Genomic DNA, 16,835 nt, shown 5'->3' on the forward strand with positions numbered 1-16,835 from the left:
CACTTGGGTCTGAATAAGCAAGTTCGGTATTCCGACTGCGCATGCCCAGGTCATAGGTCACTAGCTATAAAGTCTCGGCAATGGTGGTGCTGCATTGTGGGCAGGCTTGCTTTTCGTCCGGGGTTGGGGTGCTCTTGTTGCTGTTGGGCTGTCCCCATCCCCAGTGACCCTGTCAGGAGGTGTGCGGGGTGGCCCCGGACTTGCAGCCACTGGAACCAGCTTGGCTCTGCCGGGTTGGCTGGCAGTCCTCCACCTCCACCCCTTCTCAGTCTGACACAGATCCTGCTGAAGATGGGCAGCCGCTGGCTGGATGAAGTGGCAGCAGGTACCGTAGGGGCGGAGCGCAGCCAGGCCATGGGCGAACTGGCACTTGTCGCAGTAGCAGCCCATCGGGAAGCAGGTTCCTCAGGAGTGGGCACTGGCTGTGGGTTTGTGCTGGCGGTCGGCATGGGGGACGGTGTCCTCGGGCGAGGAGTGGACAATCGAGTGGGGGTGGGGGGAGAACCGGGGATGGTCCAGTGGCGGTTCGGCAGCGCTTGTGGTTGCGGGGACACAGGCTCGATCCTGGCTAGAAATGAGGCGCGGTTCTGCGGATGAAAGCCAGTCCCGTCTTCGCCCGGTCTCTTGAGTGGCGCTGAGCTGCTTTGTGTAAACAGGGCTTTATTTCCTCCATATTTTTGATCTTTCATTAGTCTTGGTAAGAAAATACTTTTAAAACATAATTAGTTGCAATTATTTTTCCTTTGTACAAAGCTGCGATGTTTTTCTCGTTTTTATTGGTTCATGCCTCCTTGATCGCGAAGTTAAATGTCACGCTTTTTTTTTTCTTGAGGGTGGGGGGAATGAAATTAAATGTATGATTTCTATAACTTTCAATAGACTAAGGAGTTCTTTGTACTGATTTAAATTGCTGCAGCTACAGCAAGAGCTGCAAGTTCAGCTTTTCTTCCCTTGTTTAAACCACCTCTCCGCTAATAAAATCTTCAAAGCCTCGACATTCTATGACATAAAATCTTCCGGCTTCATATCTTGGTACTTTGAATCAGCCATGACAAATAGAAGCTTTAAAAAAGACAAAAAATCGGACCAAAAGTATACCCACTGTATCTATAGAGCTGAGATTTAGCTTATGACCTTTGACAAATCCCATGATTCCTTGCGTTTTTCGTAATACCGAACTCGCTTACATGGATTCTGTAACATCTTATCCTGTTTTGAGATAGCTTTACTTATCTTGTGCAACTCAACTGCAGTTTGAACATTTAGCGTGACATTTGAATATAGGCAAATTTATGGAAGCTGCAAAATTATCCATAAGCCTGTGAACTGTCCTTAGAACATGGATTATGTGATGCTATACATATTTCCGATGCTTCAGCTTTTGAGCTCACCTATGATATTTAAATGTACTTGTTTTGTGGATTGCTTCTCTTGGAGCCACGAGCAGATTTGCTATCAATCACCTTCCTGTTAAATAAGGGAACATGGGACAATATTTAATAATCATCATCAATTTATCATTTGATGGGTTAGACACTTCATTCTTTTTGTTGGGCTGCCGCTCACTAAAAAACGGTACCAAAGTGAATTGAAACTGAAAATAGATAATCATCCAGTAGATTTTTTAATTTGGTTTTATTTGTATAATTATTAGCACAAAATATGTCAAAACCAAGTTAGAAATATTATCTTTTTTTTTTCTTAGCATACACATCGAAATTTTTTGTAGCCTTGCTCTTCTCTGTCCCAATCTCATCCACGGTGCTATCATCAGTTAAAATTGTTGTATTGAATGATACCCTGGGGTCTGTGTTTTGATTAATTCACTTCATTTTGGAAGTTGAGAATTGTTTTTCAGGTCGGACTATTGACACGTCAAACATGCTTGAACTAAATCTGTAGCAACTTTTCATGCAGTTTAAGGAAGTGCTAATAACATTTGATTAGGCAATTAGTTGAAAATTATGACAACGATATAGGGGAAAAGTGGTTGTCAATGTTGAAAAGGCTATATTGTGAATACAATTATAATATTGTAATAATTATTGTGAATACTGTGTTATGCTGTAACTAGATCGGCAACAATTTGAGCTAAAATCCTGCAGACAACCTCAGATTTTGATCTGGACCAGTCGATTTTTAATTGTCAATTGTGATGAACAAGTGCAGTGGGAATTTATTCCAGTCTACAAGCTGGTATCAATATAAACCTGTTTCTAAGTAGATTTAAAAGACATTTTACTCTCTTAGCCAATGCGTATTGTGAAAATACTTTGCAGTAGTAATATTACCATCAAGATTTATCAAGGCCAAATCTCTAAAATTAGGTCTGTACTGCAGTTTCACGCGTTAGTGCTGGTGTTGCACAATGCTTTTAACACATTCATGCCAGAAGCCCATATTTCTGGGTTGTCAAAATACTTCTGTAATCAAATTGGATTTAGATTTTGTTTATTCAGGGCTGTATGACTTCGTGAATTTTTAGACTAGTAACTGCATGGATAACATTAGTCGGTAGCATATAGAAGCACCAAACTGGGAAAGAAAACAAAAAACAATATTAATTGATTGGTGTGATGAGGATAAAGATTTAAATTCAATGCATCATATTCAATCTCTACAAAATAACAACCTTCTGAATCTGTTCTCAAGTTGTCTCTAATGTGTGGAATTAAATGTAGATTCAAAAAGCAGACTGGATACGAGGTCAGCATCCCAGGGTACTCAAGGAGGTGGCACTAGAAATTGTGGATGCATTGGTGATCATTTTCCAATGTTCTATAGATTCTGGATCAGTTCCTGTGGATTGGAGGGTAGTTAATGTTATCCACTTTTTAAGAAAGGAGGGAGAGAGAGCAGGGAATTATAGACTAGTTAGCCTGACATTGGTGGTGGGGAAGATGCTGGGGTTGATTATTAAAAATGTAATAGCGGCACATTTGGGTGGCAGTGACGGAATCAGTCCAAGTCAGCATGGATTTACAAAGGGGAAATCATGCTTGACTAATCTTCTGAAGTTTTTTGAGGATGTAACGGGTATAATGGACAAGGGAGAAGCTAGTGGATGGAGTGTACCTGGACTTTCAGAAAGCCTTAGATAAGGTCACACAGGAGATTAGTGGGCAAAATTAGAGCACTAAACTCTATAAGTATTGGGAGTGGGGTATTGACATGGATGGAAAATTGGTTGACAGACAGGAAACAAAGACTAGGGATTAACGGGCCCCTTTCAGAATGGCAGGCAGTGACTAGTGGGGTGCTGCAAGGCTCAGTGCTGGGACCGCAGCTATTTACAATGTACATTAATGATTTAGATGAAGGAATTAAAAGTAACATTAGCAAATTTGCAGATGACACAAAGCTGGGTGGCAATGTGAACTGTGAAGAGGGTGTTATGAGGATGCAGGGTGAGTTGGACAGGTTGGGTGAATGGGCGGATGCAGTATAATGTGGAATAATGGGAGGTTATCCACTTTGGTAGCAAGAACAGGCAGATTATTATCTGAATGGTGTCAGGTGAGGAAAAGGGGAAGTACGAGACCTGGGTATTCTTGTACATCAGTCACTGAAAAAGTAAGCATGCGGGTACAGCAGACAGTGAAGCAAGCTAATGGCATTCATAACAAGAGGAGTTGAGTGTAGGAGTTGAGTGTAGCAAATAAGTCCTTCTGCAGTTGTACAGGGCCCTGGTGAGACCACAGCTGGAGTATTGTGTGCAGTTTAGTCTCCTAATTTGAGGAACAACATTCTTGCTATAGAGGCAGTGCAGCTTAGTTTCACAAGGTTAATTCCCGTGATGGTGGGACTGTCATGATGAAAGAATGGGCTTGTATTCACTGGAATTTAGAAGGATGAGAGGGTTTCTTATAGAAACATAAAACTATTAAGGGATAAAACATGCTAGATGCAGGAAACATGTTCCTGATGTTGGGAGTCCAGAACCAGGGACCACAGTTTCTAAGAATATGGGGTAGGCCATTTAGAACTAACATGAGGAAAATCTTTTTCACCAAGAGAGTTGTGAATTTGTGGAATTCTCTGCCTCAGAAGGCAGTGGAGGCCGATTCATTGGATGCATTCAAAAGGGAGAGAGATAAAACTCTGGGCTAGTCAGAATCAAGGGATATGGGGAGCAGGCAGGAACGGGGTACTGATTGTGGATGATCACATTGAATGGCGGGGCTGGCTCTAAGGGCCGAATGGATTACTCCTGCGCCTATTGTCTATGTATCTATGTAAGTCAGCGGGTCATGCAGCATCCGCCGAGGGTAATGGACGGGACGTTTCAGGTCGGGGCCTTCACAGCTGCCTGGGCCACTGAGTTCTCCCTATCGGTTTTGTTTTTGCTCAAGATTCCAGCATCTGCAGTCTGAGCCGTGGAACCGTTCAGTCTGCTGCTCCTGGAGTGACCGAGGCTCGTTGGAATGGGATTTGAAGGAGGAGGGGGGGGGGGGGGGGGGGGGGGGGGGCTATTTGACTTCTGGATACTGCCATTGGAGAAAACAATTAGCGGGCTATTTTTAGGTCTGGATGATAAGGTGTTCCTACAGATATTGCCTTTATAGGTCTTGTATGGTTAGTCTGTCTGTATTTTATCAAACTACAGCCTTTCCCTCACAGTGGCCTGAAGTCCATTCCAATGAAGTCAACGATTGTTGCATGCACAGATCCTGGTCACATTTTTAATGACAAGGAATAGTTACTATTTTCATGCAATCACTTAGGACAATATCACCAGCAAGTCAATGCTAATAATTGTAGGATTAATACGACAGAGACTGAACCTTTACACCAAGGTCCGGGCTGGTATTTAATGCTCACTTTCACATCGCCCTATAAACATTACTCTTGATTCCTTCCATTTTACATTTCTTATTGCTTTCATCCGTATGGTTTTCCAGCTTCTCGCTTAGTACATCGATGATAACCGTCCTCGTCCTTCCCATGCAAGCAAGTATCGTGTGGTAAACATCGTGAGAGGAACATAGTACAGTACAGGAATACGCCCTTCGGCCCACAATATCTGTGACCAACATGAGGCCAAGATAAACTAGTCCCACCTGCTTGCACATGATCGATAATCATCCATCCCTGCCTATCCACGTGCCCATCTAAAAGCTTCTTAAACGCCACTATGTAGCTGCCTCCCTTGGCAGCGCGTTCCAGGTGCCCAGCACTATCTGTAAAATACAACGTGACCCGCACATCTCCTTTAAATGTTGCCCCATGCACCTTAACGCTTTGTCAGGAGTGCGGCGGTATTTATCATTTCTACACGGATTGCATAATTATAATAAAATCGGAAGCCTGCAAATTGCCTTTTGTGGACGTCTGGTGGGATCAAGTTGTTTCATTCGCGCACCGAACCTGAATCCTCGTTGAGTTCATTGTGTTCTGTTGTTTCAATGTGCTCGGCCCCATCCACTTGCTCGCTCAGTTTCCCCGGCAATAATTCGTCGGTGGCCTCGGGGCGAAAGTCTGCCCACCGCCCCACTCTGCGGACGTCCTCGCCCACACTGGGGCCACTCTTGCAGGGGTTGCGGTCATATATCACCAGCTTCAGGTTCTTCATGTGGACCATGCTGGGGAAGAACCTGATCGAATTACAGTCCACGTCTATGATCTCCAAGCTGTCGATCTCCAGCAATACGTGGGGAAACTCACAGAAGGAGTTGCTTGAAAGCCAGATGTTTTGCAGTTCACGGAGGCGCCAGAGCTCTCTGGGCAGCTCGCTGAGTTGGTTACACTCTGCGTGTAGGATCCTGAGATGTTTCATATCGGAAACCACTCTGGGGATCTGTTCAAAACAGTTGCCCTCGATCCACAGCGTTTTCAGGTCAGCCAGCGAGCTCAACTCAGCCGGCAGGTCGCACAGATAGTTATTGCCCAGGTAGAGACAGGAGAGTTGGCGGAGGCGACTGATTACCTGGGGCACTTCCTTGAAATGATTGAAATCCAGAGCTAAAATCTGCAGGCAGCTGAGCAGGTGAAGCTCGGGAGGAAGGCTCCTCAGATTGTTATTGCTCAGGTACAGCTTAATAAGTTCAGTAAAGGCACAAACCTGCAGGGGAAACTTCCTCAGATGTTTCCCACTCAAATCCATCATTTTATCCGGAGGCAGGTCCTCGATATCACCTCCCAGCAGGTAATGCTGGCACGATTTGGACGGGAAAAAAGAGACCACGGACATTATAGCGTTTCCCATTCCAGCGGCTCCTACATTTTTCGGTAGAGTTGAAATTACTCAACCGTTGCAGGTGTAACTATTAAGATTTCGGTCGGCACCGTTCCTCTTTGAAGCGTCTATTCGGCTGAACTTGCAGAGAGCTCGGAAGCGCTCTGATAATCGAAGTGGTGGCTGAATTGCGAATTGAACGTGACCCTTAACAGTGAGGGCTGCAAGTAAAGGCATCATCCTGAGAATCCAGCATCCAATGCCATCGCCTTCCTTATCTACAAACCCAAGTGGTGCTCTTGTCAAAGATATTTGGCAAACTCAAAAGTAGCAGCTGATAAATTGCACTGTGGTGAAATACCAGTGGTGTGTACGTGGTCGAGTCTGCCGCCCATGACTTGATTTTCATCCTCCGAGTAGCCCCTTGTATCAGCCAGGACCACATTCAATTTGCTTGCTTATTTCTCACGAATTATGCAACTTCGCCCTGTTTACACGGCAGTCAGTGTTTTTTTCAAGCTCTGTTTAACTGCATACCAATCTCATACAGCGCTTGATTGAATGTGTGGGAACGCTGACTTTAATATCTGACAGGGACTGGAAGAATTCATGTTCGCTCTGCTTATCGTCATCTTATTCTGAGTACGGGCTTGCAATGCTCTCTAAATCCTTGTTATTTTGGCTCGTGTCCAGATATTTATTTTCCATCCTCCGCCCACCACCCACAGATGTTTCTATATTGGGGATCCATGAGAAACACATTGAGTCCAAATCCCAGGTCATATGAAATTGTAGAGGCAACAGAATAGATTGACATCTGGAGAAAGCAGAAAACATGCAGAAATCTGGCCTTATTTGGTCTTTTCTATTAACTTAACAGAACTGATAAAATATGTGGTTCATTTATGCAATATAACGTGGATGGCATGCCAGATATTTTTGCTAGAAACTATATCTGCAAAAGGGTCTGAAGATTTTCTTAAACAAAATATAGATTATTTTTTATTTCAGCCCAACCTGCCCATGCCGACTAACACACCCCATCTACACTAGTCCCACCTGCCTGTGTCTTGCCCATATTCCTCTAAACCTATCCTATCCACGTACCTGCCCAAAAGTATCTTAAACATTGTGAAAGTACCTGCCTCAACTACCTCCTCTGGTTGCTCATTCCATATACTTACCACTCTGTTAAAAAACTACCCCTCAGGTTCCTATTAAATCTTTTCCCCCTCACCTTAAACCTATGCCCGCTGTTTCTTGGCATGTTGGGCTTTGGTCATGATAGAGTAGATGTTGAGATGCTTTCACTAGTGCAAGGGTCTCAAATGAAAGGCCTCTTACAAGATAAGGATCTGGTTATTTAAAATGCATAGAAATGTCCCTTTTCCAAGTGTGGCGAATCTCTGGAGTTCTCTACCCCAGAAGGTAGTGGAGGATAGATCAAAGTATTTAAGATAGGATTAGATACATTTTTGAAAGGTCGGGGAATTGAGGGCATATAGGGAACTGACAAGGAAGAGGAGTTGAGGCCAACATATATCTGCTGTGATCACATTGAATAGCAGGGCAGTTTGAGCCAGGAGGCATATCGTTGGTTCTATTTTCTTGTGTCCCATTGCATCTCATACTGTGATTACAATCTCAGCTGTAATATTATGAGCATCCACCACTTGATAGGTGAAAACCAGAGTGTACACTATCCGGTGACAAGTGAAGCACTTCTTCTTGAGGATGTTTGTCAATCAGCATTGCTGGGGGCTTGATAGCCACTCACCCACCCCAATCTTCTTAACTATTGTGCAGAAAGGAGCAGGAGGAAGAAGGCAGTCTTGCATTTCTTGACAGTGGGTAAACAATTCCATTGTAATTGGTCATTAATGCAACATGGATAATTTCATGCAGTTATAGAATCAAAGACATTTACAACACAGACAAAGACTATTCAGCCCAATGTGTCTCTGCAAGTCAAGATAAGATCTCTACACTATTCTCACATCCCACCTTTTGCTCAGTCATCTTGTATGGCACTGAAAGTAGTTACCAGATAGTTAAGTTGTGTGTGCATCCTAGATCCATATCCACTATGTTGTAAAAGATATACAGCATCCCAGCAACCCAGGTTCAATCCTGGCCTCCAGTCTAAGAGTGTGAAGTTTGCATGGTCTTCCTGTGACTGTAACAGTAATTTCCCAGGAGGTTTGGTTTAGAATCATGGTTCTATATTGCATGGAAACAAGCCCTTCGGCCAACTTCGTCTATGCTGACCAAGTAACTTAACTGAGTTATTCCCGTTTGCCTGCGCCTGGCCCATATGCTCCCAAACCTTTTCCTATCCATCTTCCTTTCCAGATGTCTTTTCAATGTCATAATTGTAAATTTCAGTTTAGTTTATTGTCACTTGTACCGGGGGTACAATGAAAAGCTTTAGTTGCAAGCTAACCAGTCAGCGGAGAGACTATCCATGATTACAATCGAGCCATTCACAGTGTACAGATACAGGATAGAGGGAATAACATTCTGTGCAAGATAAAGTCCAGTAAAGTCTGATTAAAGATAGTTCAAGGACCTCCTATGAGGTAGAAGTATGTCAAGACTGCTCTCCAGTTGTTGATAGGATGGTTCAGTTGCCTGATAACAGCTGGGAAGAAACTGTCCCTGAATCTGGAGGTGTGCATTTACACACCTGTACTTGCCTGATGGGGGAGAAGAGGGAGTGACTCGGGTCAGACCCTGTCCTTCATTAATATCTATCTCTTCCTCTGGCAGCTCATTCCATATACCACCACCATCTGTGTCAAAAGATTGCCCCTCGGGTCATTTAAAATCTTTCCTCTCTCACTTTAAATCTGTACACCCTGGTTTTTGACACCCCAACCCTGGGAGAAAAACTATGGCCATTCATCTTATCTATGGCCCTTATAAACTTCCAATGTTTCCTCCGTTACCTCAAAAATGTGCTGGTTGTTAACTTACATGTTTGCTGTAAATGACACTTGTTATAAGCAGCAGGAAGGGCAAAGCATGGTGCAGTTGATGGGCATTTGAGAGAAATTAGGTTGCAGGGAAACGAATGGGATTGCATAGAGAGCTGACTTTTGACTCGAATAGGCTTTAGAAATACAGCAAGAAAACAGGTTATTCGGCCCACCGTGTCCACGCCGACAAGTGATCACCCCGTAAACTAGATCTATCCTACACGCTAGGGACAATTTACAATTTTATCAAAGCCAATTAACCAACAAACCTGGACATCTTTGAGTGTGGGAGGAAATTGGAGCATCAGACAAAACCCAGGCAATCACAGGCAGAATGTACAAACTCGGTACAGACAGCACCCATAGTCAGGTTTCAACCCGGGTCTCTGCTGCTGTCAGGCAGCAACTCTGCTGCTGCTCCATTGTGCCACCCCTTTTGCATCATAATGAAATATGAAATCCTTCAACCAATAACATTAAGTTGGAACCCCAAGGTTGTTGGTATCTCCGCTAAAGAAAGTTAATTATTCCTGTTCATCATCCAGATTTTATAAAATGCACCTTCAGTTAAATTTTCCCTCAGCGGGTGAAGCAGCATCTATGGAGTGAAGGAAATAGGTGACGTTTCGGGCCGAAACCCTTCTTCAGTCTGAAGAAGGGTTTCGGCCCGAAACGTCACCTACTTCCTTCGCTCCATAGATGCTGCTTCACCCGCTGAGTTTCTCCAGCATTTTTGTGTACCTTCGATTTTCCAACATCTGCAGTTCCTTCTTGAACAAATTTTCCCTCAGTTGCTTTTGGTTTAAAGGAAACGACAGCCCAACACATCTCTCCCCATAATAAAATGTTTTTATCTCTGGCAGCATCGTCACTGATCTCCATTGAACCTTTGTTAACACAGTCACATTAGTTCTGAAGAACAACATGCAGTAAGACTGAGAAAATTTGCTACCTGAGCATTTGGAGGTCCTGATGATTTAGCATCCGGCTCAGTAGTCAATGGTTGAAATGTTCACACACCCAGGCCCTGGTTCCCACATGTCCTCCCACTTGCCGGGGTCCTAGTTCCTGCACTCTCTTGAAACTTACCTGTTGGCCACCCTCCCTTGAAACTTACCCAGATTCAGTGAACTGTTATTGAACACCTTTTAAAAAGGTGGATTAAAAATGGGTTGGAATAATAGCAAAATCACATATTTAGGTTCATGTGTAGGTTTATAATTGTCATGTGTACCGAAGTACAGTGAAAAACATTGAATCCCATGCTTGCCAAGCAGATCAGATATATTATACATAAATACAATCAAGTCAAACTCAAGTACAATAGATAGAGCAAAGAGTGCATAATATAGTTCTCAGCATCGTAGCGCATCAGTTCCGTAGACAAAGACAAATGTCCACAATGGGGTAGAAGTGGATCGGACAGTATCCAAGCTTAGGGAAAGACCATTTGGAAGCTTGATAACAGGGGAATAAATTGTGCCTGAGTCTGATGGTGTGTCTTTTCAAGCTTCTATACCTTCTGCTGGTTGGGAGCAGGGACAGGTATTTGATTATATTGGCTGTTAGTATATAAAATCATACAGTATATGCAGAATATGATATCAGGTTAAACTAATCTCTTCCTGCACGAGATGCACATCCCTCCATCCCCTGCATATCCTAATGGCAATCTACAAGCTTCTTAAATGCCACTATTGTATCCTCCACCACCACACCTGGCAGCGCATTCCAGGCGTCTACCACTCTCTGTGCAAGTGTTATTACACCATACATCTCCATTAAACTTTGCCCCTCTCACCATAAAACTATGCCCTCTAGTCTTGAACATTTACTCCTGTGAAAATTTTGCCTCTACGCTCATAATTTTAGACCGGCTGAGCCAATGTCCTGACTGTTCTGGTTTAATGGAGTTTCACTGTATGTTGTTCCGGCTCTGGCAAATTCTGGCACAATATCCTGGTCTAAAAAGGCAAGCATTCCTCATCACCATTATCTACCTGCCCTGTTCCATTCTAGGATCTGCGAGGCATGCTTCAAGATCCATACATCCAATTTTTTAATCACTGCTTCTATTCCCTGTCGAGGTCACGGTGGCGCAGCTGTAGAGTTGCAGCCTTACAGCGAATGCAGCGCTGGAGACCCGGGTTTGATCCTGACTACGGGTACTGTTTGTATGGAGTTTGTACGTTCTCCCCGTGGCCTGCGTGGGTTTTTTCCGAGATCTTCGGTTTCCTCCCACACTCCAAAGATGTGCAGGTTTGTAGGTTAATTTACTTGGTAAATGTAAAAAATGTCCCTAATGGGTGTAGGATAGTGTTAATGTTCGGGGATCGCTGGTCGGCGCGGACCCAGTGGGCCAAAAGGGCCTGTTTCCGCCACGTATCTCTAAACTAAAAAAATGAAACTAAAAAGAGATAAATAATTAATCTTGTTTATTTCTGCTGTTTCTTGAAATTTCTGGGTTGCGGTTCCTCTGGAGACAAGACAATTTTTTTCAAACATTAAAGAGTAAACTTTGTATTCTCCACAAATTCTCTCCAGTTGGAAACTTGGACAGAGCATTTATTGGTAGCTGGAATTCTATCTGGATGAGTGCCAAGCTGATACATTCTGAGAAGTCCAATAGGGGTTGGATATATAAAGTAAATGGTAGGGCACTAAGGGATGTTGATGATCAAAGAAATCTTGGGGTTCAAGTCCACAGTTACCCTAAAAGGTGGTGAAGCAAGTGGATAGGCATCTGACATGAAGAAGGCATCTGACATGCTTGCTTTCATTGGTCAGAGCATAAAATATAAGAGTTAGATTGTTGTGTTGCAACTTTACAAGACGCACTTTAGTTTTGTTTAGTTTATTGTCACGTGTATCAAGGTACAGAGAAAAGCTTTTGTTGCATGTTATCCAGTCAGCGGAAAACCATACACGATTACAACCAAGCCTTCCACTGTGTACCAATACAGGGTAAAGAAAATAATATTTAGTGCAAGATAAAAAGCCAGTAAAGTCCGATTAAAGATAGTCCGAGCGGCTCCAATGAGGTAGAAAGTAGCTCAGGACCACTCTCTAGTTGGTGATAGGATGGTTCAGTTGCCTGTGCAATTCCACCCATTGTACGATAGGGACAATGTGATTGCACTGGAGAGAGTACAGAAGAGCTTCACTAGGTTATTGCCTAGAGCGTCATGTTTTTGATAAAATCCCACATAGAAGATTAGTGGGCAAAATTAGAGCACATGGTATTGGGGGTGGGGTACTTACATGGATAGAAAATTGGTTGACAAAGAGTAGGGATTAACGGGTCCCTTCAATATGGCAGGCAGTGACTAGTGGGTTACCACAAGGCTTGTTGCTGGGACCGCAGCTATTTACAATATCCAATAACGATTTAGATGAAGGGATTAAAAGTAACTAGCAAATTTGCAGATGAAGGTGAACTGTGAGGAGAATGCTATGAACTGCCAGTGAGTGGGCAGATGCAGTTTAATGTGGATAAATGTGAGGTTATCCAGTTTGGTGGCAAAAACAGGAAGGTAGATTGTTATCTGAATGGTATCAAGTTGGGAAAAGGGGTAGTACAATGAGATCTGGGGGCCCTTGTTCATCAGTCACAGAAAATAAGTATGCAGGTACAGCAGGCAGTAAAGAAAGCATGTTGGTCTTCATAACAAGAGGAGTATAGGAGCAAAGAGGTCCTTCTGCAGTTGTACAGGGCCCTAGCGAGGCCACAACTGGAGTATTGTGTGCAATTTTGGCCTCCAAATTTGAGGAAGGACATTCTTGTTATTGAGGGAGTGCGGCGTTAATTCCGGGGATGGCGGGACTGTCATATGTTGATAGAATGGAGCGACTGGGCTTGTATACACTGGAATTTAGGATGAGAGGGGATCTTATTGAAACATGTAAGATTATTAAGGGATTGGACACGCTAAAGGCAGGAAACATGTTCCCAATATTGGGGGAGTCCAGAACCAGGGGCCACGGTTTAAGAATAAGGGGTAGGCCATTTAGAACGTAGATGAAGAAAAACTTTTTCACCCAGAGAGTTGTGAATCTGTGGAATTCTCTGCCTCAGTGGAGGCCAATTCTGTGGATGCTTTCAAGAGAGAGTTAGATAGAGCTCTTGAAGATAGCGGAGTCAAGGGATATGGGGAGAAGACAGGAACGGTGTACTGATTGTGGATGATCACAGTGAATAGCGGTGCTGGCTCGAAGGGCCGAAATGCCTACTCATGCACCTATTTTCTATTGTCTATTGTTTGACAAATTTGCCATTGTCCTTCAAGGGCATAACAAGCAGAGTTGGTGGAGGCCAACCTGTCAATGTGGTGTACTTGGATTTCCAGAAGATATTTGATAAAGTATCATATAAAAGGCTGGTGCACAAGATAAGGACTCACGGTATTGCGGGTAAGTTTATTAACCCAATTTTAAGATTGCTTCCCTCATAGAAGACAAAAAGCTAGAATATATAGGTCTTGTTTTTGGAATGTACTCAAAAGATTTTCACATCCAATGTCTCTGTCTTGGGTATAGAGGAAGAGACATTTTTTTGGGAAAGTTTTTTATTAAAGTGGGAAATGTACATTGCTAAAATAAGAACATGGAATGAAAATTAAAAAAAAAAACTGCAGGTGTTGGAAATCTAAGAAAAAGAAAATGCTAGAAATGCTCATCAGGTCAGGCTCAATCTGTGGGTAAAAAGTTCACATTTCAGGTCAGAGACCATTTGTCAGAACATGAATTCAGAGAATGTTGCAAATACTCAACAGATCAGGAAGCATCTGTGGAAAAGTAAATCGATTATTATTTCAGTGCATTGACCATTCATTAGACCTACGTGCTGCAGTATTCACTTCCCTCTGATTAATTCTGTTCTACATTTCATTGCCATTTCTGTCCACAATATTTCAATGATCGTAAATTCATGATTGCGGTTCATGATAACATTCCTTCCAACTAATGTAATGTCATCACTGTTCAAATATGGCAAATAAAGTAGGCAATTTCTACACCATACCATAGTTAGTGATATTGCTTGACAAATAAATGTCGCTAGGACAGTGGAAGAATTGTGCTGCTCGTGAAATAGTACAATAGATATTTTATATCCCCCTGAGGAAGCACAGAGTCCACGCGTAATCCTGCATTCAAAAGGCAGATCGGAACTCCCAAATATTTGTTCTAGATTATGTGCTCGTCCCTGGACAGTGCAGCACTCCCTAATAATTTGTCTTGATCATATGTTCAAAGGTTGCAATGGTCTTTTATTGTTACGTGTACCATTTAAGGTACAGTGATATGCGAATTACCATTCAGCCATACATCAAGACATACAACTCCATAAAAGTTAACATGAACATCAACCACAGCAGATTCCCCACATTCCTCACTGTGATGGAAGGCATAAAGTCCAAGCTTCTTCCTCTTACTCATGTGTCTGGAGTGAATGACAGTTCAGTCTCCCAAATAATTCCTCTCAAATATGTGCTCAAGTCTCTGAAGTAAGGTTGACTCCAACTGCAAAAGATAAAATAAAAGATGAGAACATAACATTGATGCTAATTATTTTAGAACATTAAGTTTAAAGCTTGGTATATCAATGTAATTGTAAAGTCACTTACAACATCTTGTTAGCATTGCTGTTGTAACATTGTTCGATTCATCTCTGCACCTGTAACCAGCTGTCTTCCACAATAAAACACTACTGTTGCCAGTACATGGCTGTCTGACAATATCATATCATTCTGCATGCCTTCAAACTTACAGGAATATCTGAGGTGAAATTATTAAATGGTTAACGATCAGTTGGCTGATGATGCTGGCACCATAGATAAATGACATTCTGTGTTGTCAGTATTTTGTGGATTGTAGCAAACACACAATGCTTATCAAAATGTTCCATCAGCAGTAGCAAGTCAAAATGGCCTTAGCATTGAACCAACAGAGATTACATATGAAGGTTACAGATCAATATCACTAATTTGGAGTAGAACTGGCATTTTTCTGGTATTCCTAACATAATACATAAACAGTGTCTATCAAATCAATGTCTGCACGAACTGGAGTAATAAGCTACAAATTATACCATTTATTTTAAACGCGAGTGAACTTGTTTTTAGTTATTATTTTATTCTCCTTTTGGTCTTACAATCTTCATATGTTTTCACAAATTAACTAAACAGATACAGATACATGGATGTTTTTTTCCCCCCGCAAATTTTAATTAAAGCAACAAGAATGTTTTTATTGCATGAAACTGTGTGAAGTGATTTTAAAGTCCACAAATTCCACTGAATTTTATTGAACCTAAGAATTTGGTTCATGAAGTTTGTATTTTGTGGCAAAGAAGTTGAATTGGCAACCTTTTCCAGTTGCATTGTAACATGGAATTTCGATAAATCAGGCCTCATATTAAACCTTTATGTACTGGGCTGGCTTCATCTCCAGCATTCACCTCCATTACAAAATAAGCATTGGATTATCGAAATGCCGTTCCAAGAACTAGACATCCATAGAGGTTAATATAGGGCTGTTGATTTGTCTTTAATGAAATGATGTTCATTTAAATTTTGATTCTAAATGTATTTTGTAAAGGTGTCATGTTTGCACCTTCCAGAAATCCTTCCCAATATTGCTTCCCGCTGCACATTCAGTATTCAAGTTGAAAAATCCAAAGAGAGTTTTTGTAGAGCCACATAATTTACATGAAAACACAAGGAGATATCAAGGGACTATCTACATCCCTTAATACCCAACAGCATTCATTTCTAGGCACACCAATCCGGCCACGTCTGCTGGGATATGCCTTTGCTGCTTCTGCTTTGTCTCACAAGAGAGGTTGTTCTCCAGGCTAACCCCCAGATACTGTAGTTGTTGCTGTATGGATGACTTGTTACAAAACTATGGCTGCACTAATAGTAAGGTTTTATGCTGCTGGATGATTCCATGTGATCACGATGCACCACTGTTAAATCATTCTGTCAGTTGTCCATGGACATAGATTGCAAATGTAAACCTCCCTGTGGGACAAAGACATCAGCTGAATAGAACTGATAGAGGATTGCCAAGAGTCCAAGACAAAGTAGTTGGTGTTCATATAATCATTACATCAACCATATTGACTGCTTGAACAAAAAGCAATTCCATTTTGACCACATGAGTTTAGAAATGTTTTGTTTATAGATTCAGCATGGAAACAGGCCCTTTGTCCCACTGAGCCTGCGCTGACCATTTTTCACAAATATTATCTTGTTAAAATGGCAAGGATCATTTACTCCACACTTGCTATTGTACACCAAAGATGCTTTGAATAAACAGAGCCTCTGTGTGGAAGAACAGAATCTGTCCATGTGCAATTGGAGGAGTCAATTAACGTAGACTTGCATATGCCATTGTGGGGATAGGTATCTAGTCAATACCTAATCGATTACAGCAGCCATGTGAAAGAAAGATGTAAAGTTTTGGCCTATCTCAGAGATCAGATACAACAGAATCTGTCACAGATTCTGCTGCCGATTCAAGGGCTACCTAAGAAGCGTTTGACACAATTTGGACCCACAGGTAAGTAGTACTGCGGAACACGATATTTAATGATCTCTGTTCTAAAATCAAGGAAATCTACAAGTCTAGAGTAAATGAGGAATTCAAAGAAATTAGCATTAGCAAAAATGTTAGTATTG

General features: G+C 42.2%; 1 protein-coding gene across 1 annotated transcript; it reads right to left on the minus strand.

The window, feature by feature from the left end:
• Window positions 1-4,448: 4,448 nt before the first annotated feature.
• Window positions 4,449-7,227, minus strand: lrrc10 (leucine rich repeat containing 10). Its single transcript, XM_055650725.1, has one exon. It carries the CDS (start codon window positions 6,203-6,205, stop codon window positions 5,351-5,353), a length of 855 nt encoding a protein of 284 aa, XP_055506700.1. The 5' UTR covers window positions 6,206-7,227; the 3' UTR covers window positions 4,449-5,350.
• Between the last annotated feature and the right edge of the window lie 9,608 nt (window positions 7,228-16,835).

This window comes from Leucoraja erinacea, chromosome 19, assembly GCF_028641065.1.
Source record: "Leucoraja erinacea ecotype New England chromosome 19, Leri_hhj_1, whole genome shotgun sequence".
In the NCBI taxonomy this organism is placed as follows: Eukaryota; Metazoa; Chordata; class Chondrichthyes; order Rajiformes; family Rajidae; genus Leucoraja; species Leucoraja erinaceus.